The sequence below is a fragment of the Molothrus ater genome, chromosome 21 (genome assembly GCF_012460135.2).
Source record: "Molothrus ater isolate BHLD 08-10-18 breed brown headed cowbird chromosome 21, BPBGC_Mater_1.1, whole genome shotgun sequence".
Lineage (NCBI taxonomy): Eukaryota > Metazoa > Chordata > Aves > Passeriformes > Icteridae > Molothrus > Molothrus ater.
In genome coordinates, this window is record NC_050498.2 from 6,460,138 (window position 1) to 6,486,616 (window position 26,479).

Consider the following 26,479-nt stretch of genomic DNA (forward strand, 5'->3'; position numbering starts at 1 on the left):
CAAAAAACCCCAAAACAAAGAGGGCGGAGGCGAGAGGCTCTGTCTAGTATTTTATTAGATTTCGTTTCCAATATACCTGTATTGGAAGATTTAGGAGACAAAAAAGGCACAAACTCACATTTAAAGAAACGACGAGATAATCTAACCCATTCTACAAAGAGTGTGTCGCCAAAGGAAAGAGCACGGAGAACCCGTTGGGTATGGCGGGATGAACCCAGAAGGGCTGAGGGATGTGAGGGGCGAGCGGTCCTGGGGCAGGCCGGGGCTCGGGGGCTGCCCCTGGAGCCCCAAAGCCGGGTGGGAATGGCGATCCCAGCGCATCCAAGCCCCTCGGGATGGAGCCGATCCCGCCGGGAGGGTTCTCGCCAAAGCTGATGGAAGATACGGCACGGGAACGCTGCGTGATCTTTGCTATGCTCACTAGCAGGAACCAAGCGTCGAGACTGAAGGGTCTTTACAGGATTTGTCTATCCAAAGGCTGAGGGATGCTTTCACTTAGGATCAAATTGGAAGGACAGAAAACAAAGGGCAGGGAGCAGAGGGGGAGGATTCAGGCTGAAGGTCCTGTAGTTTCCCCCCCGCCCTCCCTCCCTCCAAGTTTTTCCACTAATCAGGAAAGCTTTGTGTAAAAGCTCTTACTCTGAAATCAGAGGATCAAAAAAGGATTGCAATGGTGGAATGTTACAATCTGCTTCCACGGCGATTAGTGTCATCAGATGGAAAAAGCCTCTTGGATAACACAAACTGAAAGAACAAGTGTGCTATGTGTATTCTCAGGGTGCCCTCAAGTGTAAGAATCCCTCAAAACGTAACCAACAAACACGAACACAAGTCAGTGCATAAATTCTCTGTTAAAAATACTTCAAACTGAAAGAACTCTAACTGGGGCCTACACTCCTAGAATACTTGTGGAACAGCTATACAACATGTCATGAAACATCCTGGTCCCAAATAGCCTCAAAGATTAAAATTTAGTTTCTTTATCTATTTTACAATAAACTTGTTTTACTTCTGCCTGGTGAGATTGCTAAAACCCCTCAAACCCCACCCCAACCCCGCAGAACCGTCTGAGGTCACTGAGAAGAGCCTGCCAGAGTTACTGGTACAATTCAGAGCTTATTGCACTTAGACATCAGTAAGGCAAAATAACAAACTGAAAATAAAGGGATAAACTGCCCCCTCCCCAGAAACCAATGCCATCCTCTCCCTCCAGAGCATTCCCATCTTCCTTCACACTGAAAACAGCTCTGATCCCAGCACAGCCTTGCTCAGCAGGGCATGGGAGCATTTCAGGATCTCCTGCTTGCAGGAGTGGGAAGGGCTGGAGGAGTCAGAGTATTACAGAATGCTAAAAAGACTCCTCAAAAGTGGTGATACACCCACGACTGTTTGGCATTCAGGGTTTCATCTTAATGCTGCCAAACACAGAAGTGGAAAATAAAGTTATTACTACTAGGGGAGGGAAAAAAATCAAACATTGGGCCTTAGGGATAAGCAAAGAAGTAGGATTTTTTTTTTCCTCATATGTATTGAAGAAAGCAGCATTTCCTTGATTCTGTTCTGCTGAGTTGATTGTCTAAAGCTGATATCAACATAAGGATAGGTACAGTAAATATCTGAGTTCATTAAATAACGAGATCTCTTTACATTAACAGTATCCTCTATGATTTATAATAACCAACAGCTATCCTAGCAAACTGCCGGACTTTATAAGTAGTTTTTCTTACAGCACAAAAGGAGATATTTCAGTCAGTCTTGCAATGGGAAGAATATTATTGCTGAGCAGAACCACCGCCCCAGGCACCTGGATGTAACCAGATGCCAACACCTCTCTTGCACACCAGCCTTTGCAACATCCCAATTTGTCCAGGGAGAATCACATTGTTGTTATTAGTCAAAACCATTCCAGCTTTGTAAGTTATGGGAAGTCTTAATTCATAAAGAACCAGGAAGTTGCAACATGTGTCAAGAAAGATTCTGTAAGACTGACACACACAGCTGGAGGACAACAGAGCTACATGGGCCAGAGAGGCCCCTAAAATGGAAAATCAACAGGTAAGTGCTGAATGCCTCAGTACAGGGCCCGACTGCAGCTTCTGGGCAGTCTTTAATTCATGTTTGTTAAGACAGAACAAAGTAATGCCCTGCAGAAGCCACAAATCCCAACTCACCACAAACCAGGAACTCTCTGGCTGCTCCTCATGTTGCACTCAGGTTACCTGCCATTAAATATCTCCCTCTGGGAGCAAGGGTGAGAGCAGAACATTTCATGGGAAGAGTTTTGCACTTTTAAATATGGACTATTTCCATCTCCAAACAGACATTCAAAGAACAGTGAAGGGCTGGGCAGAAACAAAGGTGGCAGTTTATCCCACTTGGAAAAAAAAAACCCAAAAACAAAACCAAAATAACAAAAAAAAAATTCTAAGTCACCACATCACAAGACTATTTGAGCTAAAAATGTCACTTGGAAATCAAACAGGGCCACATGGAAATTGGTCTGAACACAATGAAAAAAAGAGGAGGGAGGAGTTGTAAATACAGATCTCTAAGTCACACGGCCCCCCAGGAGGAGGAAGCTCCTTGGGATGCACGTGCTAACATTGGAGTGCTTAGTACCAGACTGTCTATTTGCTCACAATATTAATTAAGGGGCATCTAGAATTAGCTATGGGAGGTTTAAAATCGCCTGCCAGCTGGACAGAGAAAGGCTTGATCCAGAGATGGTCCATCAGTCAAGGGTGTGCATTCCCTGGGCCTTCCTGATGACTGTCTTGCAAACTGAAACAAAGAGACAACAGGGAAATGGTTCAGGATGGCTTTGGGAGAGCAGTGTGCCAAGGGAGGGGGCAGACAACCTTGAGAGAGCAATGTGAGTCAGGCAGACAATGCAAGGTTACACTGCAGCTCCACAGGAAATGGAGAGAGGAAAATCAAGTGGCTGAAGCTGCATTCAAAATTAAAATATTTCTATCAAAGACACTCCCTCACCTTGTGCTCCCCACTTACCACCAAGCAACCAGCAGATAACAGAGGGCAAACAGAATACATAGTGAGCACTCCAGGAGGATGTGGTTCTGCCCCACCCCATTCCTTCCAAGGATAACTAGGATGGCATTTTACTGCCCTAATATCCTGTTCTTCCCAACAGAAATGGACAATCCCTTCTTTCCCCTTGCTTTCTTACCTCTCTAATACTATACAACACAATTGTATATGTTGCATATACTATACTATACAATATTTTTGCAGTGTCTAAGAAAAATTTGGCAAAACCAGCTCCCAAACTGACGACATATTTAACAGAATAGAAAGAAAACAAGTCAAAAGCTTTAAAATGGTCATTGCTGCTTCTCCTACAATGCCCAAGTGTTACTCCAAGCCTTGGTCCATTAGTAAATACTACTAACAAGCAATGGAAAAAATAAATTCCTCATAAAATGCTTGGAATGCTCAATTTCCAACTGTATTCTAAGCATTTGCATGTCTAACTTACTTTTTTTGAGACTGACAAAGTTTCCCTGCAAGTCATGGAAAGTAACATATGCATTACAGAAATAATAGCAGTAAGCTACAGAATATTCTAACATATTTTTCTTACACTTTTCACTCAGACTTTTCTTTAGAATAGTTCTGAAATGAGGCAGTAAACCTCGCTCATCAACCTGTCAGTGAAATGGCTTCACTATGAAAACAATCAATAGCACAGATTTACTTGTCAGAAGATATGAACAGGATCATTCCTCACACAAATGTTGGGGGTTTTAAACCAAATAGAGCAATAGAGATTTTTGTCAAATTCCTTGATACCTACAGTGCACAAGGAAGGAGTCATATTAGTCATCTGCAGCCGACATTCCTTTCACTGGATCTTTTTCTCTCATCTGAAAGAGGAAAGAAGTGTTCAAGTAATGATTCTCACGTGTGTTATCTCAAAATTTATCAGTATGGAACATCTCCTGTGTGTAAGACATGGATTGTATCTCAGCACCTCAAATCAGTGATTGTGAAATGCACATGCAGGCATCACTTCTGGTTAAGCTGTGGGTTGGCAACAGATTTGGAACCATTATCCAAAGGGCAAGAGTGTACATGAAACTGTAATGAAATATCCTGAGGCTTTTGAAGGGAGAGAAGGGTGCAGGGCAGGACACAAACCACAGAACAAGGTTCTCATTATTACCCAACTTGTGTTTCTCAGAGTAAGAATGCTGTTACATACCCCCACTACCTGCTTATGGTACTTAGAGCTATAAAAACCTTTTACTCAACAGGTTTCTGGCAACTAATGAGGACAAAATCGACCATTCAGCTTTGAGTAAAAGCAAACAGAAGATATTGAGACAGTAAATGAATCATTGCCACTCAGCCCCTCATTACCTGTGGTTCAATACATTTACTGCCTCAACAACAAACAGAAGGAGAATTCCACAATGATTAGGAGGAGATGCCAGCACGATGGACTCATGGCCAATCATTCACAGCACACACAGCATGACCTAAATAGCAGGAGCACAATTCACACCATGCCCTGACAATGCAGCAGCCTTTCCTCTCTGCTGTGTTGGAGAGAAGCAGCTTCTCACACATCCCACACCTGCCCTGCTTTGCCACTGACCTCATCCAGCTGTCTCTTGGTCTCCTCCTCCATCCTACGGATGTCCTCCATAGTCAGATCAACCCACTTATCAAGCCAGCAGAAGAGCTGCCGGTGGAAGTTTGTGAAGAGCCTTTTTTCTTGCTGCAAAAGGAGGAATAAAACACAAACCAGCTTAGTCACAGGGCAATTACCATGGAGCTGACAGCACTGGAACAATTTTCAGAGATGTGTAGAATCAGCTCCCTCGCCCACCTTTCCATCTAGCTGCCACAATTGGAAACTGGAGATAGCTAATTTTTATTCTTTTATCAGAATATCTAATCTAGAGCCTTGAATCCCCAGAGAAATGCCTTTTTTTTTTCCCTCCAAACCTAGACAGCAGTCTGCACACTGCACTGAAAGAATTAGTGAATTTCCTTTGATTTGACAGTATTGTTCTGACTGAATAAAGTGCTCCAAGCTGGGTTTACTTAGAGCACAAAAGTTGGTCTGGAAGTGCAGAAAAAAGGAGAAACAGGTATTTTTTAATTCCTTAACTTGCTAAAAACTAGAAGTTAGGAAATGTAAAGGGCTGACATGCACCTATCTAATTTTTTTTTTCTTCTGAAGTGACCTAAAAAATGCCTAAACTTGTTTTTCACAGCTGAAAATCTTTCAGCACAGGTGACTAATGTGCACAAACTACTCCAGGTTTGGAGCAATTTATTTCTATTTTATAAGAGATAAGGTAGGCAAAATCATTATATTAGACAGGGATATATAATGCCTCTTGGAAAGACCTCATTAAGGAAGGACACTTCAGTTTTTTACCAATTATGGTTTCATATCTCATCAAAAGCAGCTTGAATACTTTGATGCAAACCTCTAGATACTCATAAATAGAAAGAGATTGAAGACACTGCTTTATTCAGGGCTTTTGTCAGAGGTATTTGAAATCCTGCAGCACCATGGTCATTCCCCTCTGGAGCTGCCTTGAATTGCTTCTGCAGAGGCAGCTCTGCGGTTTATCAATATTAACCACTGAGAAGTCTCTGTGATCTGAAGGCACAGGAGTTTTATGAACACAGCACTGCCTGGAAAACCACACACAACCATTCCCAGGTGTAGCATCCTGCTGCAGCTCATGGGCTATAGACTCCACCACAAAAAAGCTCTTTTCAAGACACCATTTATGTTTTAAATTAATGAAGTTTCTCACCATCTGCTTATTTTTAACACAGGTTTTTCAAGCAGCAGACTAGGAGAGGAAAATGTGAGTAGAGCTCCAGGACTTGTCAGAAAGATCCTCAGCAGCAAATTGAACCCAGCTTTAACTGGGTGCAGAATTTCAGGCAGAGGCATTGCCTGTACCGCAGGTGGGTGATGAGATGTGCCCCATTCCCACATCTCTCCCCATCCCAGAACTTACCTTCTGTATAAAGTTCTCCACTTTATTTTGCAGACCCCACCACTTGAACTTGACTGTTACCAGCTTGTAAGCACACATGTATGGACAATCTGACTGCTTCCCCAGGTCCTTCTGCAAAGACACAAAGAGATTCACATTAATCCTCCAGCCAAGTGTCTCCAGGAAAGCAGCTCCTTCAGTCCTAACTGTGAAGTCTTCCCACAATTCCCCACAATCCTCTTGCATTGTTACACCTTTCTTATATTTCATTGACAAGTTTTGTCACACCTTTGCTCACCCTTTTTCAAGGCATGATGAAACTAGACCCTGGTTTCCTTCACAGGTGGCTTTCCCTCCATTCTGAGAACAGACTATTCCTTCCTCTCCTCTGTTGTCCACTCTTTCTTCCATTAAAATTATGTCTTTCAGCATCTTCACTCTTATACCACGGCTACTTTGCTTCCTTAAAAGTCTCTCCATAAAGTCCCTACCTAAAACATTTTGGAATTAGATGATATCATCTGAGTCATGATTATAAAGTCTTAAAGAAAACTCCATAAGGTTTCCTATTTCCCATTACAGGAGCCATAACCACTCTTCCCAAATGAATCACATCAACCTCAGCTTCTGCCAAGTTTGCCTGCCAGGAATCAGACCTGCACATCAGGAGCTCCCCAAATCCCACCCAGGGTCCCTTTTAAAGACTGGTATTACATCTGCACTTGTAATGTCCTCAAATTCCAAGGATTTCAGTGAAAGGTTACACACTGCTGGTCATTACTCAGCTATCTCATATTTGAATTCTCTTGGGTGAACCCTTGGGCTGAGCACCAGACAGCTCCAGAGATTTCCTGGAACTCATTCTCTTTGTACCAAGCTCTTCATTTTTTTCTAAAAGAAATTATTTATTCATCTGTTTTTATTTTAAAAGAACAGATTCAGGACTGAGTTCTGTATTTCCTTCTGCAGAAGAGATTCCAGTGTTTTCCAGATGTATCTTTGGCTCTAAACCCCAGTATCTGTCCTAATACAGCTCCTGAACTCATCAATACAAACCTTCCAGTTGGGACCCAGAGGTCCACGTCCAGTCTTGACAGATTTAAACCTTGCTGGATCTTCTTCTGCCTTGTAATCCTGTTGGACAGACACAAAGATTAAACACAAATTATCCTACTGTTTTCCAGCTGTTCTTTCACACAAAGGATTTCTTTTCCTGGCCCAAGACTAGCCTCTGCCTTATCAAGAGCTACTGTTTTCAGACCTCAGCATTAGGTCAGACCCTCTCCAAGGAAATGTATTCACACTGTGTTGTGTCCTAGACCTATGAAGAAGTGGTAACAAACTGAGATGACCTTTGTAAGGCTATCAGAGGTTCTGTAGGATATGTTTCCTGTAACCACTTGTTCTCTGGGAGCTAAACACTGCTGTTACACAAAGCAGCTGTGCTATCTAGGATTTTTCACAGCACTGTATCCGTGTGATGCTCACATGCTGCTCACTAGAAGAAAAGTACAGACAGGCTCTCAGTACTACCATGAAAATGGTATCAAATATTGTTTGAAAGTCAGGAAACTCAACCAACATTCCATTTTTATACAGACTTTTCTTCCCAGGAGAGAAACATCCCTTTCTCTCTCACAGTAACTGGAGCGGTTCTTAGAACCAAGTATTGCCTACATCATTTCCAGATACACTTGTGAAGCCATGGTCAATCTCAAAAAGAGGGAAGTTTAGGAGAGATCTGTATGGAAAGGGGAGTGCCATTTCCTGCTATTCAAACACTTCAGTCAGCTGCACTGCTGGAGAAATACTGTTGCATGCACAGGCAACACATTTTACAGACAGTGCTGACAGTTTTTAAAAGCTTTTCCTCTGGCTTGCACGAGCAGTTTTAAGGAAGGCCTTTCTTCCTCTGTCCATCCTCCCCCTTGTCCTGCTGCCTGTGACCACCCCTGGAGGCCCAGTTTGTCCATGATCCCCCCCTTTTAGCACTGGGCCTCCCCCCCAGGGAGCTGCTACCCCCCCCCACCATACCTTGGGGAGTACTTGGCTGCGGTCAGCAATGTCTATGTAAATGGCTTCTACACTCTTCCATACCTCTGGCTCCAGTTTATGCACCTGCAGGGAAAAAACAACACTCAAGGAGCTGCTTCAGTGACAGAACACTCCCAGCCTAAGAAAATATAAAGCCAGATGGAAATGCAGACAGCCAGTGCTCCCCTTCCCACCCACAGAGAGGCAAACACACAGCGGGAGAGTTTCTAAGGAAGCAAAGGTGCTCACACAGAACAAGTGCTTGGGGGTTAATTTTATTCAGTTCATGTGAGAAGGCAAGAGAAGGGAGTCTGCCCTGGTAGTGAGACAAACATTTGAAATGCAGGAACACTGTGAATAGACAGCTCCACACAGCACTTCTCTAAGCCAGCACAGAAAGCAGCACTGTGACATTAAAGAGATGAGTAAAACACATGACACAAGTACTCACATTCTCTTGTGTTCCAAGATCTGATTTATGCCAGGTTTCAATTTTGATCAGGAAGTCATCCTTCATATACTCATTCTGTCATCAAAATAAAGCTTCTTGTTATTCTAGGATTATATAATTATATAAGACAAATATATAATTTGTCTTCTTATTACACAGATAAGCATTAGGAGAGTCAACTCAAAGAACTAAATCAAAGAATGAACTTTCCATTTGACTGGGGTCCAACTTAGGGAATTTCAGAATTCTTTGTAACCAGATCATTGCTTTCAGCAAAATTGATTGATCATTAATTACTTAGGATTAAATAAACCACAAGCTGTTCACAAGAGAAACCACCATAAATTCTATTGTTTTAGTGAAACATTTGGAGTTTATAAACAGCTTTTTCTTGAAAGGACAATATCTGCCACTCTATTTAGAGTTTAGAAGGGGTAACAGAAGTTAGCTAGGCAGAAACTGTCTTTCCACAGATATTATTGATCTAGCACTGAGTACATATTTTGATGCAACTCTTCAAATTAATAACAATATTAAACTGATGTGCTGAGAGCTCTTGACACTGAAAGGGAAGGGACAAGAAGCACAGTTCTGCCAAGTAAGCAAAAAACTTTCCATTTCTCACTATCACTGTGAGTAGCAAAGGACTCCCAAAGTAACCCTATCCTCCCTCAGGGGAGCAGAAACAAAAGCACAAGCCAGTGAAACATTCAGCATGTAGAAAGGAAATATCTAATTGAGAAGAGATTAATCAAGGGGGCAGCATGGCAGGACCTAACTGGTTTTTACTCAGTTTACCCAAGCAAGGGCTTGCTCCCATTTGTAAAGCTGAGCTCTGCTGAGCACAGACAGATCTCTGTCCATGCTCACATGGACACACCAGCCTTGGGACGGGCAGTTCCTCTATGGGATCTTACAGTGATAAAAGCTAAAGTGCCTTCAGCTCAAGTTAAAGAGCTTCTTCTACCCAGAACACCTCATTTCAGACATTATTCTACAGAATATCAGTAAAAGCAATACTTACTGTAATAACTGGTCCAAGAAATCAACACATGGAAAGAAAGAGACACAGTACTTTAGTGAGGAAAGACTGTACAGCAACCACTGCCCTCCTCCCACTCTCAGCTCCAGCTTCCCAGGTACCTCTGAGGGAAAAGACATGGAAGTTGATAAAACCCAGCTAACTTCACCCCCTTCTCCTCTGGAAATTCTCAGAGAAACCCAGAGGAGCAGCAATTAATTATGCACTGCCACTTGTGCTCCCTGGCCTGCAGCCAGCTGGATGAGAAGATGGAATAAGTATGTTCAGCTGACAGCATTTTACCAATCCTTTCTCAGCTTGCAGATAAGGAGCCTCTCCACAGCTCCAAAGGAAACCCATGCTGGATTTCAGGCCACAGCAGCCCTGCCTGGAGTAACCAGACCCTCTGCATCTCTGCTGCTCGTGGTAACTGAGCTCCCTGGACAGCCAGGCTCAATTATTCAACACAGAAAAGCAATTAAAGATCCTGTAACAGTCAGCAGCTGCTCTACCTGAGCAATTCTACTCGAGCAGAAGGAAGCCTGAAGCTGGAGGTGAAGTTCTCTGGTCTGTTCTGAAGTCTAACATCAGGGCTTGATTAAGGAGCAGTTTGGTTTTAAAGGTATTCTAACAATTTTTGAGTTTCCAAGCCAGCATCCTGCAGTTCCCATCCCAAATCACCTATCATGCACATCCAGCTGCCTTCATTACCCACTGCTGGGCTTGGACTGTTCCAAACCCCTAGCATGTGAAAATTGCTTTTTACAGCAATTGTACAGAAAGCCAATTATTTGGGCTGGAGGGAGAGAACAAGACAGCAGAGCTGAGGCTAATTTTTCAAAGGCTGAACTTCATCTCAAAGAACATTTCATTATTTCTGCAAGAAGGAAGTGGGGTTTCTTTCCTGCTAGTCCAACAAAATCTGAATAAAGCAGCAATAATTACAAACCAGGGCCTTCCCACTTTGCCATGACTGTCTGCTGGGACTATGCAGCTGCCTCAAAACAGGTTCCTTCACCTCCTTAACTTCTTCCCTGTGGGGAAGACTCCTCATTTGTAAAGAAACAAATTAATCTGTTCAGAAATGTCCCCTGAAACTTCAATGCTTAGCTTGCTACAAATTAGGACCTGCTTCTTGAGGCATTACAGCAGCAACTCCTACATGTTTCATTGCAGTTATAACTTCTCAGTTTCTTGACATTTGGCCACAGGCCATGGTCACACTCACAGTGGAACACACATCAAATTGCTTTTCTAAAAACATTTAAGCAACATTAATATTTAAGTCAGACTGCAGAGAAGAACACTGTTCCCCTTGGCACCAGCCCACAGGTACAACTATGACAATCCTCACTTCATTGCTGCTGCAGAAGTTGTGAAACCATACAATAACAACAACCTCACTTATAGTTTATACTCTCAAAGGGTCTAAGCAAGGCTTCCATTCAAAGTACATAAAAACAACATATTACAGCACAAAGAAGTGTGCAGAACTGCAGAAAGTTATAAGCTAGGCATTTAAATTCCCTCCATCTCTATTACTACTTTGATAATGGCCCATAATATGTATATTAATTGTGCTTCTCAGAGGAGATATAGGGAAATGGAAGAAGGATGCAGTCATAATAATTAAGAAAAAAATACCACGAGGCACAATTAAGTAAAAGCACTGCTTTATTCCAGTTTAGAAGGCTCTGTGAAGAAGCAAGCTGGGCTCCAGGGACAGCACAGCAACACCACCTTGGACAGGAGGGCACAGGCAGAAGCACCAGCAGCTCCTACACTCAGCTTTGGCTCCTACTGGGTGCCTGGCTGTTAAATTTCAATTCCAGTGAGGGCTGAAAGCCTGGCTGCTCTAAGCCAGCACAGCATTTTCTGCTGCCCAAAGATTCACAGCAGGGCATCCAAGTCTCCCCACATGCAACCAAAGCACCTGAGAGCATCCAAAGGAAAATGGTCAAAAAAGGCAGCCCCACAACACACCCATGGGCTCCCACATCCATGGGATCTCTCTCACATCCATGGGATCTCTCTCACATCCATGGGCTCCCTCTCACATCCATGGGATCTCAGATCCATGAGTTCCCACATCCATGGGATCTCTCTCACATCCATGGGATCTCAGATCCATGAGTTCCCACATCCATGGGATCTCTCTCACATCCAAGGGATCTCAGGTCCATGAGTTCCCACATCCATGGGATCTCTCTCACATCCATGGGATCTCAGATCCATGAGTTCCCACATCCATGGGTTCTCTCTCACATCCATGGGATCTCTCTCACACCCATGGGATCTCAGATCCATGAGTTCCCACATCCATGGGTTCTCTCTCACACCCATGGGTCCTCAGATCCATGGATCCTCACATCCATGGGATCTCTCTCACACCCATGGGATCTCAGATCCATGAGTTCCCACATCCATGGGATCTCTCTCACATCCATGGGATCTCTCTCACACCCATGGGATCTCAGATCCATGAGTTCCCACATCCATGGGTTCTCTCTCACACCCATGGGTCCTCAGATCCATGGATCCTCACATCCATGGGTTCTCTCTCACATCCATGGGATCTCTCTCACATCCATGGGATCTCAGATCCATGAGTTCCCACATCCATGGGATCTCTCACATCCATGGGATCTCTCTCACACCCATGGGATCTCTCACATCCATGGGATCTCTCTCACATCCATGGGATCTCACATCCATGAGTTCCCACATCCATGGGTTCTCTCTCACACCCATGGGTCCTCAGATCCATGGATCCTCACGTCCACGGGCTCCTACACCCAAGGGTTCTCCCCTCCTGTCCAATCCCAGCCAAAAGAAGGTTTCACTAACTTTTCCAAGCTCTCTTGTTTCATGTCAGGCTGGCAGATTCTCTAAACAGATTTATCAGCCTCCGCATCAAAACTGCCTTCTGCTCCAACCCCCACAACAAAGCACTTTTTATCTCATATTATGATGCTGTTTATTACAGTTGAGGGTTTGTTTTTTTTTTGCTTTGTTATCATTACTAGCATATTAAAATCTGAAATTTCTTTGATTTTGTTGAAAAGTCTTGTACTTGATTTTAGTATCCCATTCTTCAGTGGAATTTTATTAGTGTGTAAGTGAAGGACAAGCAGCTTGAGAATAACAAAAGAAGTAACTCCATATCTTTGTTTCAGAAATTGGTGGAGAAGGAAAAGAGGAGGTGGAGGATACAGCCAGGCATTTAAATCAGCCCAGTGGGTTCAACATGGAAATAAACTAGACATTTACTAACTAATTTAAGTAACATGCAGCAAGAAAACTGCATAAAGTTTAGAAAGGTTGTGAACAACTTCGTTTCCACATCTTCTGTGAGACATTAAAAATTTATTCTAAAGTTGATGGCAGTATCTGAATTTTGTGTTTGAAATAACCATTCCACTACACTGCTGCATGTAATTTCACAGACTGAAGTAACACTATCCTCTCCCACTGCAGAGCTTTTTCCTTCTTTTAAAACACTTCATTTAAAATTCACTTAAGTAAATTGTCAAAAAAAAGGGGGGGTTTATATTTTGAGTTTCAAGAACAGTTGGAATTTTGAAGTGTTTCGTTCCCATGGTAACTGTACCACTACCAACCAGCAGCAAATGTATCCTCCAGAGATACAAACAGTACAAAATGCTGCCAAAAACACCACATAGGTTTGGAGGCAAAGTCAAATTTTCAGTTTCCAGCAGTAAAGACCAGAGAAGCTGTAGTGGTTAAACACTATGGCTGGTAACTTCAGTAAGTAAATACTAACCACTCCTGTAGAAAATAGGTTTGACATTATTCCAGCACTTTACACAGCTCCCAGAGCCTCAGCCCTGCCTTTACAGATGGATTCACTTCATCTGCAGCATTCTCTGTTCAACCCTCACTGACCTCAGATCCTGCAAGTGAGCAAAACCCATCACTTAACTCCTGCTCCCTTCACCTGCACTAAGCAAGAGGCACCTGAGATCTGCCCTGCTCCCCTCTTGCATCTTCCACTTTTTCCCACCTGGCTATGCTGCACTTGAGCACATAAAATCACCCTCCTGTATTTCTTTTATCTGTGTTACACAGCTGTTCCTTTAGGAAGATTAACAGGTATTTCTTGGTCCGTTCTTTCCCTCTCACAGAGGAAGGTCACTCATTAGCAGCACATCAGGCAAAGGCAGTTCTTTTACCTCCTCACTGTATTTTGCTTTTCCTGACCATACAAAGGGCTTAGAGAACAGAAATACAAAATTTGAGACCTGGAACAGCTTCTCCACTGGTTGCATCTTTCCTTATACCCTCCCCTACCCTTTTTCCCCCTGCTCCCAGAAAACAAAAAGGGAGAATCCAGAGTTCTTCCTCAGACACTCACCAGTTCTGCAGTAGGGATAGGCATTCCATGCTTTTTCATGTATATTCAGAGCTCCTTCAGGGGCCAGCATTCTCACAAATGTTGGCACTTTGCTGTAGAATTTGGAAATAGGAAAAAAGGCATTGATAAGGACTACATGGAATGAGAACTGAGACAGGCAGAACATCACCTGAAATGCAAACACCAGAGATTTGCACAGTTCTGGAATTGGTAGGGCTCTCCCCAGCCCCATTACGATGTTTTCCAGAAATGCTAAATCAAACATGTTAATATAAATCTTCTTTACATAATGAAAGAAAAAACAAATGAAAAAAAAAAAAAGAGGCTGAAAGCAGGTTGAAATCTAGAAGATGTTTTGTTCTTTAGCCAAATTCAAGTATGAAAATATTGGGTGGCAGGATCAGACTTGCTTTGAAAAGCTCAAAGGCAGATTTTCTTGGGACAGGAGAGGGCGGCTGTCCCAGTGATGCTCACTGCCAGGTGCTGTTATGCTCCTGCCTTCTGCACCTTTCAGCCTTTACATCATCTGTGATTTACAGCTGCTGCAGCCCCTGTGGTTCCTGCTGCCCAGCTCTGGGAGTGAAGTGGTTCCCATACCTCTGTAGGTGGTAGATCTTGTGTGTGTACTGCCCACGCTCTCCATCCCTCTCGTAGGGTTCGTTCACCAGGACTTCCACTCCTTCACCTCCACCAGTTTCATTTTTACTGGCTTCTGCCACAGAATACAGCTGCCCCACTTGATACTGGAGAAGTTAAAGACACATTATTACCATGGCTATAATTCAGCTGAAGTAATAACTTTGCCAGAAGAAGCCAAGGACAAATTTATTACCCGGGGAGAGGACAGAGAAAAGGACATCCACTTGTATGGGCAGATAAGCAGCTCATTTAATTTCATTTGAGATAGAAAGCTTGAGTGGTAGTTAGGAGGAAAGCACTGCCAGTGAAACACCTTTAACCCTCCAATGTCAAGCTCCAAACCAACAGAGAATCAGGAGAAAGCAGGAAAGAGTAAAAGAGCATCAGAAAGCAAGAAAACACAGATGACCTCAGGGATACTGTAGCAAAATCCATTGGGTTTCACTCTTTTTGAGTGACACACTCTCAATTTTGTGGGGACAGTTGTAAGGCACTGCCAGTCCTGAATCAATAAGCACACAATGCTGCATCCAGAAGAGTCCCAAAGAAATTCATATCAAGATTTTTTTACAAAATGCAGGATAAGGGGGAAGGGAGTGAAAAACTTCATAAGGGAGACAGAAGATAAAGGGTACTTGGACCACCTGATTTAAATGCTCCAAGAAACAAACTCCTCAAATGTGCACAGCTTAGGAACCCTGAGGGTCAAAGATGAGCATCCCCCACGTGCATTTCAATCAACTGAGAATGAAGGCTGAAGCAAAGAGGGAATTTTCATTCTGAAAACTTTATCTAATGAAATAACTGAGCCAGTGTCCCAAATGACCAGTTGATCTATGCTGTCACTGCTCCCACTATTATTTTTCCTATTATCTTTGGTTTGGATTGTGTTGTTTTTCCTCTTAGCCACAAGCTTAAACCACTACCAGGGAGAGCACAGAATTTCAACATACAGTAAAATTCTCTCCCTAAAATCATTTCTCAGTCTCTTACAGACACTCACTTGGCAGCATTATTTCCCAGAAATCACTTAAAGTACTTGACACTACACAACTTCTTTCATAAGAGGCATTCACAAACGTTTCCCTGGGCAGAACAGAGGAAAAACCAAAAATAAACAAAAGAGAACATTCTCCTGTGCAGAAGATGTAAAGATTAATACACTCCTGCCTCTTGTAGCTGAAAAAGGGGATGCAGAGCTCAAAAGAAACATGATCAAATGAAGAAAATTCACACAGGTCTCTCTGAGGCAAAGTTAGATGAGCAAAGTTTGAGGATGAAGAAGCTAAACCACTGATTTAAAAGGAAGAGTTCTAACTTAGCAGAGTTAAGACTTCAGAACTTTTAAGTGAGCAAAACAGCAACTGTTGCCAAAGGCAACAGTACAGGGACACAATCTGAAAGGGTAAACCACAAAGTGTTTGGCACCAGAAGTGCAATAAAAAAAAAAAAAATCAACTACCAAAACCTCCTAAAAATTCCATAACATAACTACAAAGCAATGCAACACTGTTGAGGCCATCTTCCTTTTCCACAGCATAAGGCTCTGCATTATAAACAGGAATAGCACTTCTGAAAGGCAGCCTGGAAAAGTGGAATACTGCTCAGAGCTGAGAACCCAGAAATACCTCACTGGGCTGGAACATCTTCTGCAAGGAAGGAAGATTTCTACAGTCGTTAAATTTTGTTGTCACAGCATCCAAAATAACAACAGTACCCAAAGCTCTCTGGTACTTTGTGCCATCTGGTGCCAGCAAAGGCCTGCTGGAAGAAGAGATGGAAGCCAGAGTAACAAGGGTAGGTGTCCTGGCCTCAGCTCATGTGGGGCAGGACAAAAATCAGAGCATTTTCAAGATAAGAGCAGCAGCTCTGGATCTCTCCAGAAGGTCCTGGCCCAGGTTACATGAGCAGCCCTCACTTGGCTGGACAGTTCCTGCACTGTCACAGCAGGTTGGGTTTCAGTCTGGGTTTTGGGCTGCAATACAAGTCTGTGACTTCTGACAATTCATACACCACACTGCCTTCCTTATGACTGCCTATGTATGACCCACACAAAGCAGAACACTCACCTCCCTCCAGAAGAGCAAAACATGAGAGTTGTGAAACCTTAGAAGCAAAGTTGCTTTAGCAGAGTAAGAGCCACACAAACCCTCACAGAACAGAGTTTATTATGAGTTTGGTAAGTACAGGATTACAGGCAGGACTGAATGGCTTTGCCTGCTTTGCAGCAAGTCCCAGGACAGAGCTCCAGGAGCACCAACTAATTCCTCTTAGGAACAGCCTCTTATTCATTCCTTCTCCCTTTCAAATACCTGGGTCAAAGTTCAGACACTAAGAAGATAAACCCTTTGGTTTAACATCTTCACCATTTAAACTTCCCTGTTATTTCTGAGCCTTTAATCACACTGATGAGAGAGGAAAAGGCCCAAATAAAACTGTCCCAATCAGCAAATCCCACATCATTCTCTCTGCAAAGGTAAACAGAGAAAAAGATTTTGGCTCTAGGAATCTGAACTCCAGACAGACCTGAGAGCACCAGAAAACTCTTCTCCTCTTCTGCAGGACATCCCTCTTGCTCTGTTCCAAACACCTCTTATACAGCTGAGAGAATATCTTCATTGCACCCAATTTCCTCCAGCAGGCCTGATCTCAACACAACCATCCTCAAGAGCAGTTGTTTTCCTGAAAGCTGCTTTGAATGCAATTAATAAGATTCCTGTGTGTTTGGCAAGCTCCTTGCCATGTGAAAAGGAACAAAGAGGCAGCACAGAATGTGTACACACAGCTCTAATCCATACCAGCATTTCAGTGGCAGCTGGCAGAGCCACCCACACGAGTCCACGCTCCCCAGGCTGGCACCTGCTGCTGGTCAGGGACTGGGAGCAGAGCCTGGCACCCAACACTCAACAAGGAAATTCCCTTTGCTCCCCACAGCGGGACAGGGGATAACCCAGCACAGCAGTGCAGCTTGCAGCCTGCACTTGAGCAGGACTGTGTTTTGGCAGGGTTTCCATGCAGAAGACAGACTGCTACAGTCCAACTCCTACATGCCAGTTTTAGTCATCACCAGGGCTTCTCTTGCACTGTTTGGTTCCCAGCTTGGCTAAGCAGCACTGAGATCTGTGTTGATTCAGTCACAGCTCCCCAGTGCCTTCTGACCACCAGTTTTCTCTTGAATTCCATACTATTGGTTAAGATCCATTTGCTAAGGGTGGAGACTGAACACAGAATCCCTGGTATATCACAGAACTTCACAAAAGACTCCCTCAGCCCTTTCATGATGTCTCAAAGTTACAATTAATTTCATTCCCTATCTTACACACTGGCATCAGATGCAACAATTTGCATACAGAAGGTGTGAACTCTTAAGCCTTTGGAGCAAAAATCAACCATAGGAAAATGAAATCAGAAGTCCTCCTGCTAGCCAGAGATGCTTCATGAGCAGCTACACAGTCAGGAGCAACAACAAGTCTCCAGAGCCCTATTTAAGAGTTTTACACACAAGGAAATCCTTGAAAGCAATGAAGGTTTAACAGCTGGTTTGTAGAACAGACAGCAGTGCAGTGACCAAGTGATGCACAGATGTGTCAGCATCTTTGCACACAGGAAGGGGGATGAAGCAATAAACACAGCAGCAGTCATCCTCTGAGTCAACACTGGAAATAACCTTTTTTCTTAAGCACACCCAGCTACACAGTCAAAACTAAGGGAACTTTAGAACTGCTCAGGGAACTGGCTCCTGAAATCTGCCCTACCACAGGAAAAGCACCACACCTTGGAAAGGGACATCACTCGTGGGACATGGTGACAATGTGCAAGTTTGGGGAGAAATTTCATTTGGTCAGGTTGGGGGTTTCTCCACAAGGCAAGCACCGGACCCAGAGTAGAGCAATACATGTCCTGAAACAGATAATCCCAGGGACCCACACAAGGAGTTTGCCAGAGACTGGCAGGTTTATCTACAGCCCAAACCCTCAGTTTTCCACACAGGCAGTCTGCACACGAGGCTCTGAACAGGCAGGGAGGGACAAGAGCACAGCCAGGGACTCGCTTTAACTGGATGAAGGCTAATCCCAGTATCAGAGAACTGAGGAAAACCCTGTGTTGGGTTCCATCCAGTCTAACCCCCTCAAAGGAACAATCTGCATGCTGCTGCTTTGACTTTCTATTTACACAGCTTGACACCAAGGAGCCAGATCACTACAAGGCAGGGTTCCTGTTATTCAGGAAGGTCCTTTCTGTCCATTGAGCTCAAGCAACCTGCCACTTACCCACCAGGTTGCATCCTTTGCTTACTTGATAAACTGATCATGTTACTCCTTCCTTTGTCAAGCTCTTGGTCTTGTGAGTGGTGCTCTTGCACAATAAAAGATCCAAACTTCCCTACTCTCATACTTCAGTCTGACTTCTGTTAAAACTGCTGGAAACAGATTCATGCAGAAAGCATAAAAGCTACAGGTAGGGAGCAAGCAACAGACAGAACTTCTGGCATTAACAGCCTTGTTCTTGCACTAACACAGAACACAGATCCAAACCCACTCCCTGATCAGAGTTCTGGGTTTTCTGTCAGCATCTGATACCTGTCACATCAGACTGAGCCACAGGAACAAGAAATTCAGCTTAGACACTGCTTCTGTTTTACCAGCCAGTCTGATGGCTGCAGGAATGCACTACATGAACTTCCAAACTGTGTTCTGTCAAAAGAGTGAGAGTTATAAAAGGGATGTGCTTAAAAAAGTGCTGCCATGAGCCAGCCCACCACTGTCTACGCCACAGTAGCTGCTATATTCAGAGGAAAGAAAAATGAACAAGAGTGCTGTTATCACAGCTCTCCCTAAGAGTTAGAACAAGGCCTTGATCAGAGTTCACAAACCCAAGGCTCACAGCCAAGGATCACAAGGAAAAAATAAAACACATCCAGAAGAAGGAATCTGCTATGGAAGTGCTATAGACTCAGTCATGTTAGTATAAAGATTAAAAAATTCAAAACACTTCTATGGTTAGATTCTCTTCAAGAGTGACGTTCAAAGCAGGAGGGAGGAAGGAAAGGCAAGCTGAAAATCAGAGGAAACAGGAGGGAAACAGCAACTGAGTCTGCACAGTTATTCCATGGGTGGTTCCTTGTCCAATAGGAACTATATCTCTTCTCTCAATTCAGCTTTATCTAAACAAAAAGAAAGTTTGCTGTATGTAAGAGCTAAATAGCACAGGTCTTAAAAAGTCCTTTTGCTATATGAACCTCCTAAGTAATTCTTGATCTTTGCCTAAGAGTTGAAAACAAAAGAGCTCCAGCAAAACACAGTTTAAAAGGTGACTTAAATCTGCACTAAAGCTTCCCCTTCATGTTAAAAAAATAGAAAAGAACAATAGTGCTAATGAAAAGGAAACTGCACTTGAAAACAGCCTGACAGCTCAAGATTTATAATCAGCATATCTGAAAGTATTTTGTAAGAGAGATGATTGGCACCCTCAGACTTAATACAATGATTTGGTCAAAAATGATGGTGAATGAGTAAGAGCTCACAGGGGCCCCTGAAGACAGCTTGCACTTTCCAGTTTTTGTTCATGCTTTGATCACAGGTTTATTTACAGTCCTAAAGCAGGAAGCAAGGAACTCACCTCCTCCACAGACACGGGCAGGATAACGCGGCTGGAAGGGAAACAGAGGCAGAAATTAGCAAATATCCCTGCAGCCCCCAAATTCCCACACTCCTCACAGCAATGGCTGCACAGCTCTCCTCTCCCCCCAGAATTCCAGCATCCACCCAGCACTCCTTAGGCCAAAGCCTATTTATATAACAGCCTCAAAGAGAAGCAATGATAGAGCATAATTGCAACCCTCTCCTAAAACTCTGTAATTCAACTGGTGATCCCTCACTGGTCTACAAACCCACACAGCACCAGCACGGGGTGATCCCTGTCCCTCCATCCTTTCAGCAATCCCATCCTATTCCTCATCAAGCTGCTGGGGAGGTTTCTGTGGGCCTCAGCAATTCTGCAGAGATCTGCAATAGCCACAAGGCACGATTTGCTCACATGTCCCAAAGCAGCAGCAAACAGCAGAGGAAAGGCTTTCTCAGAGCTCACTGCAAAGCAGGCTGCAGCCACTGCTTTAAATGAATCTTCTTTTTTTTTATTATTGTGGTTTCCTGAACGCTTCTGAGAATCAACTGACTGGACAACAGAGCAAAAACTGCCTGAAGTCACACAGATTTTTTGGAAAATTATCAATTTAAAGCTGACAGAAATACATCCTTGTTAAGATCTTCTCCAAAACTGGATCTGTGGTTGACTTCTGCTTTCAGCAAGGATGATGTCAAACAAGGAACCAAAGCAAGAAACAGATAGGAAATGGATATGGCTACCATGGGCAGAAGAATTCCCAAGTCTTTGGGAATTAGTCTCAAAGGAGCTAGGACACAATCAGGGAAAAAAGCCCTCTGTATTAATAAACTGATTATGAAAAAGCAATAGTGGTGAAAATAGAATTCTTTTTTTACACTTTACCAAAAGAACAAACTGCAATAGGGGCAAAAGATTACAGATTATGCAAGATTACTTGTGACAGCAACACTTTATGCTGACTGCAAAGTACTGCAGAAAGAACTACTGAGAACTGCAAATGAAGTTGAGTGTCAATACAAAAAAAAAAGAATAATGCACTATAGGCACTCATTTTCACCAAACACGTGGGGTTAATGAGCCCCAAGTTAATTACTGCCAATATCTTGAGCCTTTATGGAAAAGCAGCAGGAAACATCAGCTCAGTGGCAGTTCAAAAGTAAATCCAATAGAGAAACTGGAACAGCACACAGACAAAAAAGACAATTATGTCACTAGAATCTCCCACATATCAACATCTTGAATATTGCCCATAGTCCTGGTCACTTTATTCAAAGAGGATACAGAACAAGTGAAGGGAGTTGAAAAAGATGGAGATGGGAAAAAGCTTCTGTGTGAGAAGAAAGCAGTTAAGAGGAAAAAAACAGCTAAAAGGCTCAGGTAGGGAAGAGTTTTAGAGATCATAAATGATGCAAAAAAAAAAAGTGAATGGAGAAGGAACAGTGACTGTTTTACAACAGAAAAATCATTAGGCAACAAATTTGAGACCAAATCACATGTGCTTCTTTACGTCAGGTCTATGAAGACATGGCATTCCTTGCCAAACACAGGAAATAAAAGCAATTTTTAAATGGGATTTTTAAATGGAAATCCATGTGCCACTTGCTGGTAGGATACATTGAACTATAATTGTTTTACTCACTGTTACATAGTGTTTCCAGAAAATAAAATATATGTTTCCTTGCTGAAAGGAAAGAGGACCAACACCAGTGTGGTGTAAGGGAGGATAATAAAAAAAGGAAAGGGATTTTCACAGGTAGATTTTGCCATCAAGCATGATGTTGGGTTAGTTAACTGGATAAAAGTGTAATAAAAGAGGGGCTGGATGATAAATTAAAGTGAAAGACCAAGAAACAGGGAAAAAACAATTTCTTTGGAATGGAGTTCAAACATTTTTCTTCAGAAAACCTGGTGTAAAACATTGCTGTAAGCAAATTAAATTCCATTTAGGAAACTGGAAGACACTAAATCTGAATTGTTATCTTGGAGTTCAATGGAGAAACAGAAACACAAACAAAATCAGTGGTTTACAGTTTGTTCAGTCCAGCAAACCAAGAGAGTGGGGGTGAAAACCACTTAAAGGTAGTGAAGTGATAAACGAGGAGGAGGGAAAACTCCTCAAGAGGATCTTGAGGAAATCCTTTGCAAGAGCAGCAATGGGAACAAAGATTCCTAACTTTAGGGCAGAACTTGCTCAATTTATGAGAAATTATATGATGTGGTCAGCCTGAAAATGGTGAGGAACATTTGAGATCCCTGTTAGATTGAAATCTGCCTCAAATGCCAGCAAAGGGAAGTACAGCTGCAGGGAAGGTCAGTGGCATTATCGTCACTTCACAGGAAAGGGAAGTCAGTCTCCACACTCTGATTCTCCTCAAGGTCTTCCAAGGCAGCTTAAATCAAAATAAGGACAGCAAGCAAGACTGCAGCCAGCATTTACAGACCCTGACACCAAAAAAACGCAAACAAATGAACAAAATCCATGCAGCTGATCTGCAGCATGGATGGATAGAAATGCAAGATAAGTCTGGAAGTCTGACAGGACATCAAATGAAAGGGTTAAAGTCATCACTGCATAACCATCAGAACAAGAAGCTGTAGAGAAATGATGAGACAGACTTGTCTGATAATAAAATGTGACATCAGGTTTTTGTTCTATTGCTCTATTTCTGTATCAGCTCCTAAAATACTTACAGGCATAATAAAAGCCATCTGATTTACTAGGGAGAGTGAGACAAGGGGTCACAGAGATGGAAGAATAATCTGCTCAGATGAGATGAAGTTAGAGATCATTTAGATTTGTACCACCTATGGTAGGAAGGCAGAAATTAGGCAGCAACCAAAGAACTAACATAAGAAACAGCAAAACAGTAACAGCAAAGCACTTCAAATAGCCAGCTCACACCAAAACAAGAGGTTTCAACATGCCTTAAACAACTGCTTCCTGGAACAGGAGATTTCATCAAAAACCATCTCAAATAGGATGTAAACTGAGCACGTACAACGCCAAGAAAATTTAAATCTGAGCCAATACAGTGACACAACTCTGAATGTGCAGCTGTCAGAGGTGGTTGGGAATCTCAGAAAGTCAAAAATTAATGTTCATTTGGAAAGTCCAGCAGCAACCTTGACTGTCCTTAGAGTCACATATGTCTTACTAAGGGCAAAACAAATGGAAGAAAATAAACAGTATAATGACAACATTGGAAGGTTTAGTGACCCTTTTGACAATGGAAACCTATAAAAGGAAACCAATGTAATAATTCTGGTTTTTTTTAACCTTTACTCTTAACGTTTACATTTCCCACCTAGTTTCTGAAGCAGGCAGTGTGAAAGACCAGTAGGCATGCTGATATGGTGAGGTAAATAATATTGAGTAAAATGACTTTTGGAAGTGACAGTCACGAAAATGAATTGCTCATGCTGTCAGAAGTCTGATTCAAAATACATATGTTCTCACCTTTACAGCACAGCTCACTGATAATGAGCTTTACTGTGGTACAGAGCAAGGGATTGTGAGCAGAAAAATGAAAAAGATACACAATAACCCAGCCAAGGTGCTCTAAGAGGGAAAGCAGTAAATCCACAGGAAAACATCAACAGAACAGATGTTGTAGAAGGAGTTAATTATCTTTTCATGCACCTGAAACTAAGCACTTGGGCCAGGTTTCTGCCTGCTATCCAGATTAACACTACAGAAGGTAATGGTGTTTTTGTGTTACAAAGAGCAGCTCTGCTGCTGCTCCTGAATTCTACACTCCTATTGTTTGGATAAAAATAGCAGGGGTTTAAGGATTGGGGGGGAAAAAAAGTTCATCAAGTTTAAAGGCAACTACGAGGATCAGTACAACCCTCAACGTAGTTTTAATATTTAAATCCACACCATGGTCCATAATCTCGCAAAGTAATTCCTGTAAGGAGGGCACAGTCATGTAGGTAAATGTGTCTAAGAGAAGACCTGAAAACCCACTTTATCACTGGGATCACAGGTATCTTTTGGAAGGGGAGAGATAAAAAATAAACAGAAAGCTTCTTCCATCAGCCAAAAGAAGTTTAAAATGATGGAATGCACTTAACTTGAGAATGCACTTGAGTTAACCTTAAGAATTCAGGAGAGAACTATGTGCAGAGTGCACACAGCTTTGAAGACACCCAGCCAAAGTGCACCGGTCCGAGAGCAGATTCCACGTTAGCGAGCACAAAGCAGCTGAACCAAGGACTGTGACAAGTGGTGACTAACAGCTACACACCCTCACGTCCAGCCAGCTTTCCACTCCTTCATCCCCATCACAGGGCAGGACAACCGCAGCAGCCTCAGCGTCAGTGAACAACTCCAAGGTGAGCCTTCCACACACAAAAAATATTTTGGAGCTACCTCATTGCTGACATTCTCGGGAGTCCCTCCACGGAGGTTACACAGCCGAAGGCGGGAGGGGATCAAAGCCAGGCTTGACACTCGGCTCTGTTACAGCGAGCACGACCGCCCCTGCCTCCCTCAGAGCTCCCACAGAAACCGCCGGGACTGAGCGGGCTCCCGCTCGGCCCTCGGCTCCCGGGCACCGGCAACACCCACCCGGCACGGCCGCCCGCGGAGCCCGTGGGGGCACCGGCGGCACCCGCGGAGCCGCAGAGGGGCCGAGCGGCCCCGGTGCCCGCCGGCAGCCGCGGCCCCCGCCCCGCCGTGACCTTCATGCCGCCCCCACCGCCGCCGCCGCGGCCCTCACGGCGCTCCCCGCTCCCTCCCTCCCTCTCCGCGGCCGCAGTGCGGGGCAAGGCCGGGCCGCCCACCCGCGGCCGTCACCGCGCCAGGCCCCGGGCGCGCTCGGAGGTGACCGGAGGGGCTCAGGGGGACCGGAATGGGGGAGCTCCCCGCACTCACTATTCCTTGATGAGCACCATGGCGGCGCCGCCGCGCGCCTCCCGCCCGGGCCAGCGCCGCTGAAGGTGACAGGAGGCGCGTCCCGGAGCCGCTGCGCGGGATGAGCCGAGCCGAGCCGAGCCGAGCCGAGCCGAGCCGAGCCGAGCCGCGCCGCACCGGGACGGGGGGGCCGGGCCGGCGGGGGGGGGCCGGGGCGGTTCGTCTCTGCGGCAACGGCTGCGTCACCTCCGCGCCGCGCGCGGGGCGGGGCGGGGCCGCCCAGCTCTTCCCGCCCCCCGGCCCCCTCAGGCAGCGCGCGCCTCCCTCACGGGCTTCTGCCTGGAGCGCCGCTGACGTTTTAAATTAAAACGCCTGGGGTTTTGGTGTTTGGGGTTTTTTTTTAGGTTTTTTCATGACGTGTAAAGCGCCTGGTGCTGTTTCAGTTTCAAGGCTGGGCTTGCCAGAGCAGTGCCGCAGTCTTCCCAGCAGTGCCGCTGGCAGCGAACTCCTGGCAAGCCCTCAGGTTGTTCTGGATCAACTCATCAACTCATTTTAAACTATAGCTGCTTCTGTAGGTTCTCTCAAGAGCTGTAAACCGCATGGTTGTTACTGGTTTCAGCTCGAGACTCGGGTTCCCGAGAAGTCTCCCTGCAGAGCTCTCAGAAATCTCCCTCCTGCCACCAGCAGGTTCTCCTTAAATCACAGAATGGTTTCACTCGGGAGAGACCCCAAAGACCCAAAAGTCCTGTTCCATCCCCTGCCATGGGCAGGGACACCTTCCACCAACCCAGTTTGCTCCAAGCCCTGTCCAGCCTGGCCTTGGACATTTCCAGGGATGGGGCAGCCACAGCTTCTCTGGGCACTCTGTGCAAGAGCCTCCCCACCCTCACAGAGAATTTCTCCCCAATATCTAACCTAAATTTCCTTTCTTCCAGTCTGAACCCATTCCTCCTTGTCCTATCACTACAGTGCCTGACAAAGGGTCCCTTTCTGGCTCCCCTGTAGCTCCTTCAGATACTGGTAGGTGCTGTGTGGTCTCCACACAACCTTCTCCTCTCCAGGCTGAACTAACCCAAATTTCCCAGCCTGTATTTTTGTCAGCTTCGTGGCCCCCCCCTCTTTTGGGAGGGTGGGGAAGGGAAATGACGAGTGACCGGGGTATTTACGCAAATAGCCAGGGTTTAAGTCAGCACTACAGTCAGACAGGGTGAGTGGCTTCAGGTTATGGGCTTCACCTTGTCACTAGGTCATGATTTATGGCATTTTCAATGATTGTCATTATTGGATTGGAAAAGTAAACCACCACAGATTTAGCATCACCAAGCTAAGGCATGGATAACCGAGACGTGCAGCTTTGCTGTTGACACCTGTGATCCCTTCTAAGGCCACACTGTTCATTTGTCACTATAGCTGAGCTCAATCTCATTCTCAACCCGCCACCTACAGGGTTTGGTTTTTTTTTTTCCTCCAAGATTATACTCATTTGGAGAAG

At 44.3% G+C, this 26,479-nt stretch overlaps 1 protein-coding gene across 1 annotated transcript; it reads right to left on the minus strand.

Moving 5' to 3' along the window:
• Positions 1 to 37: 37 nt before the first annotated feature.
• Positions 38 to 25,162, minus strand: PITPNA (phosphatidylinositol transfer protein alpha). Its single transcript, XM_036395085.2, has 12 exons — positions 25,009 to 25,162; positions 20,127 to 20,157; positions 14,466 to 14,611; positions 13,869 to 13,960; positions 9,497 to 9,504; positions 8,473 to 8,547; positions 8,022 to 8,105; positions 7,044 to 7,121; positions 6,009 to 6,119; positions 4,619 to 4,741; positions 3,815 to 3,884; positions 38 to 2,781 (listed from the first exon to the last, which is right to left on the minus strand). Exons 1-11 carry the CDS (start codon positions 25,026 to 25,028, stop codon positions 3,837 to 3,839), a joined length of 816 nt encoding a protein of 271 aa, XP_036250978.1. The 5' UTR covers positions 25,029 to 25,162; the 3' UTR covers positions 38 to 2,781; positions 3,815 to 3,836.
• Positions 25,163 to 26,479: the final 1,317 nt, after the last annotated feature.

Excerpts from the sequence above, each read along its gene's own strand:
- PITPNA (XM_036395085.2), bottom strand. The coding sequence starts at position 25,028 with ATGGTGCTCATCAAGGAATA. Across the intron at positions 8,106-8,472 it reads ATCTTGGAACACAAGAGAAT|GTGCATAAACTGGAGCCAGA; the intron begins GTGAGTACTTGT and ends TTTTCCCTGCAG. Across the intron at positions 3,885-4,618 it reads CCAAGAGACAGCTGGATGAG|ATGAGAGAAAAAGATCCAGT; the intron begins GTCAGTGGCAAA and ends TTCCTCTTTCAG.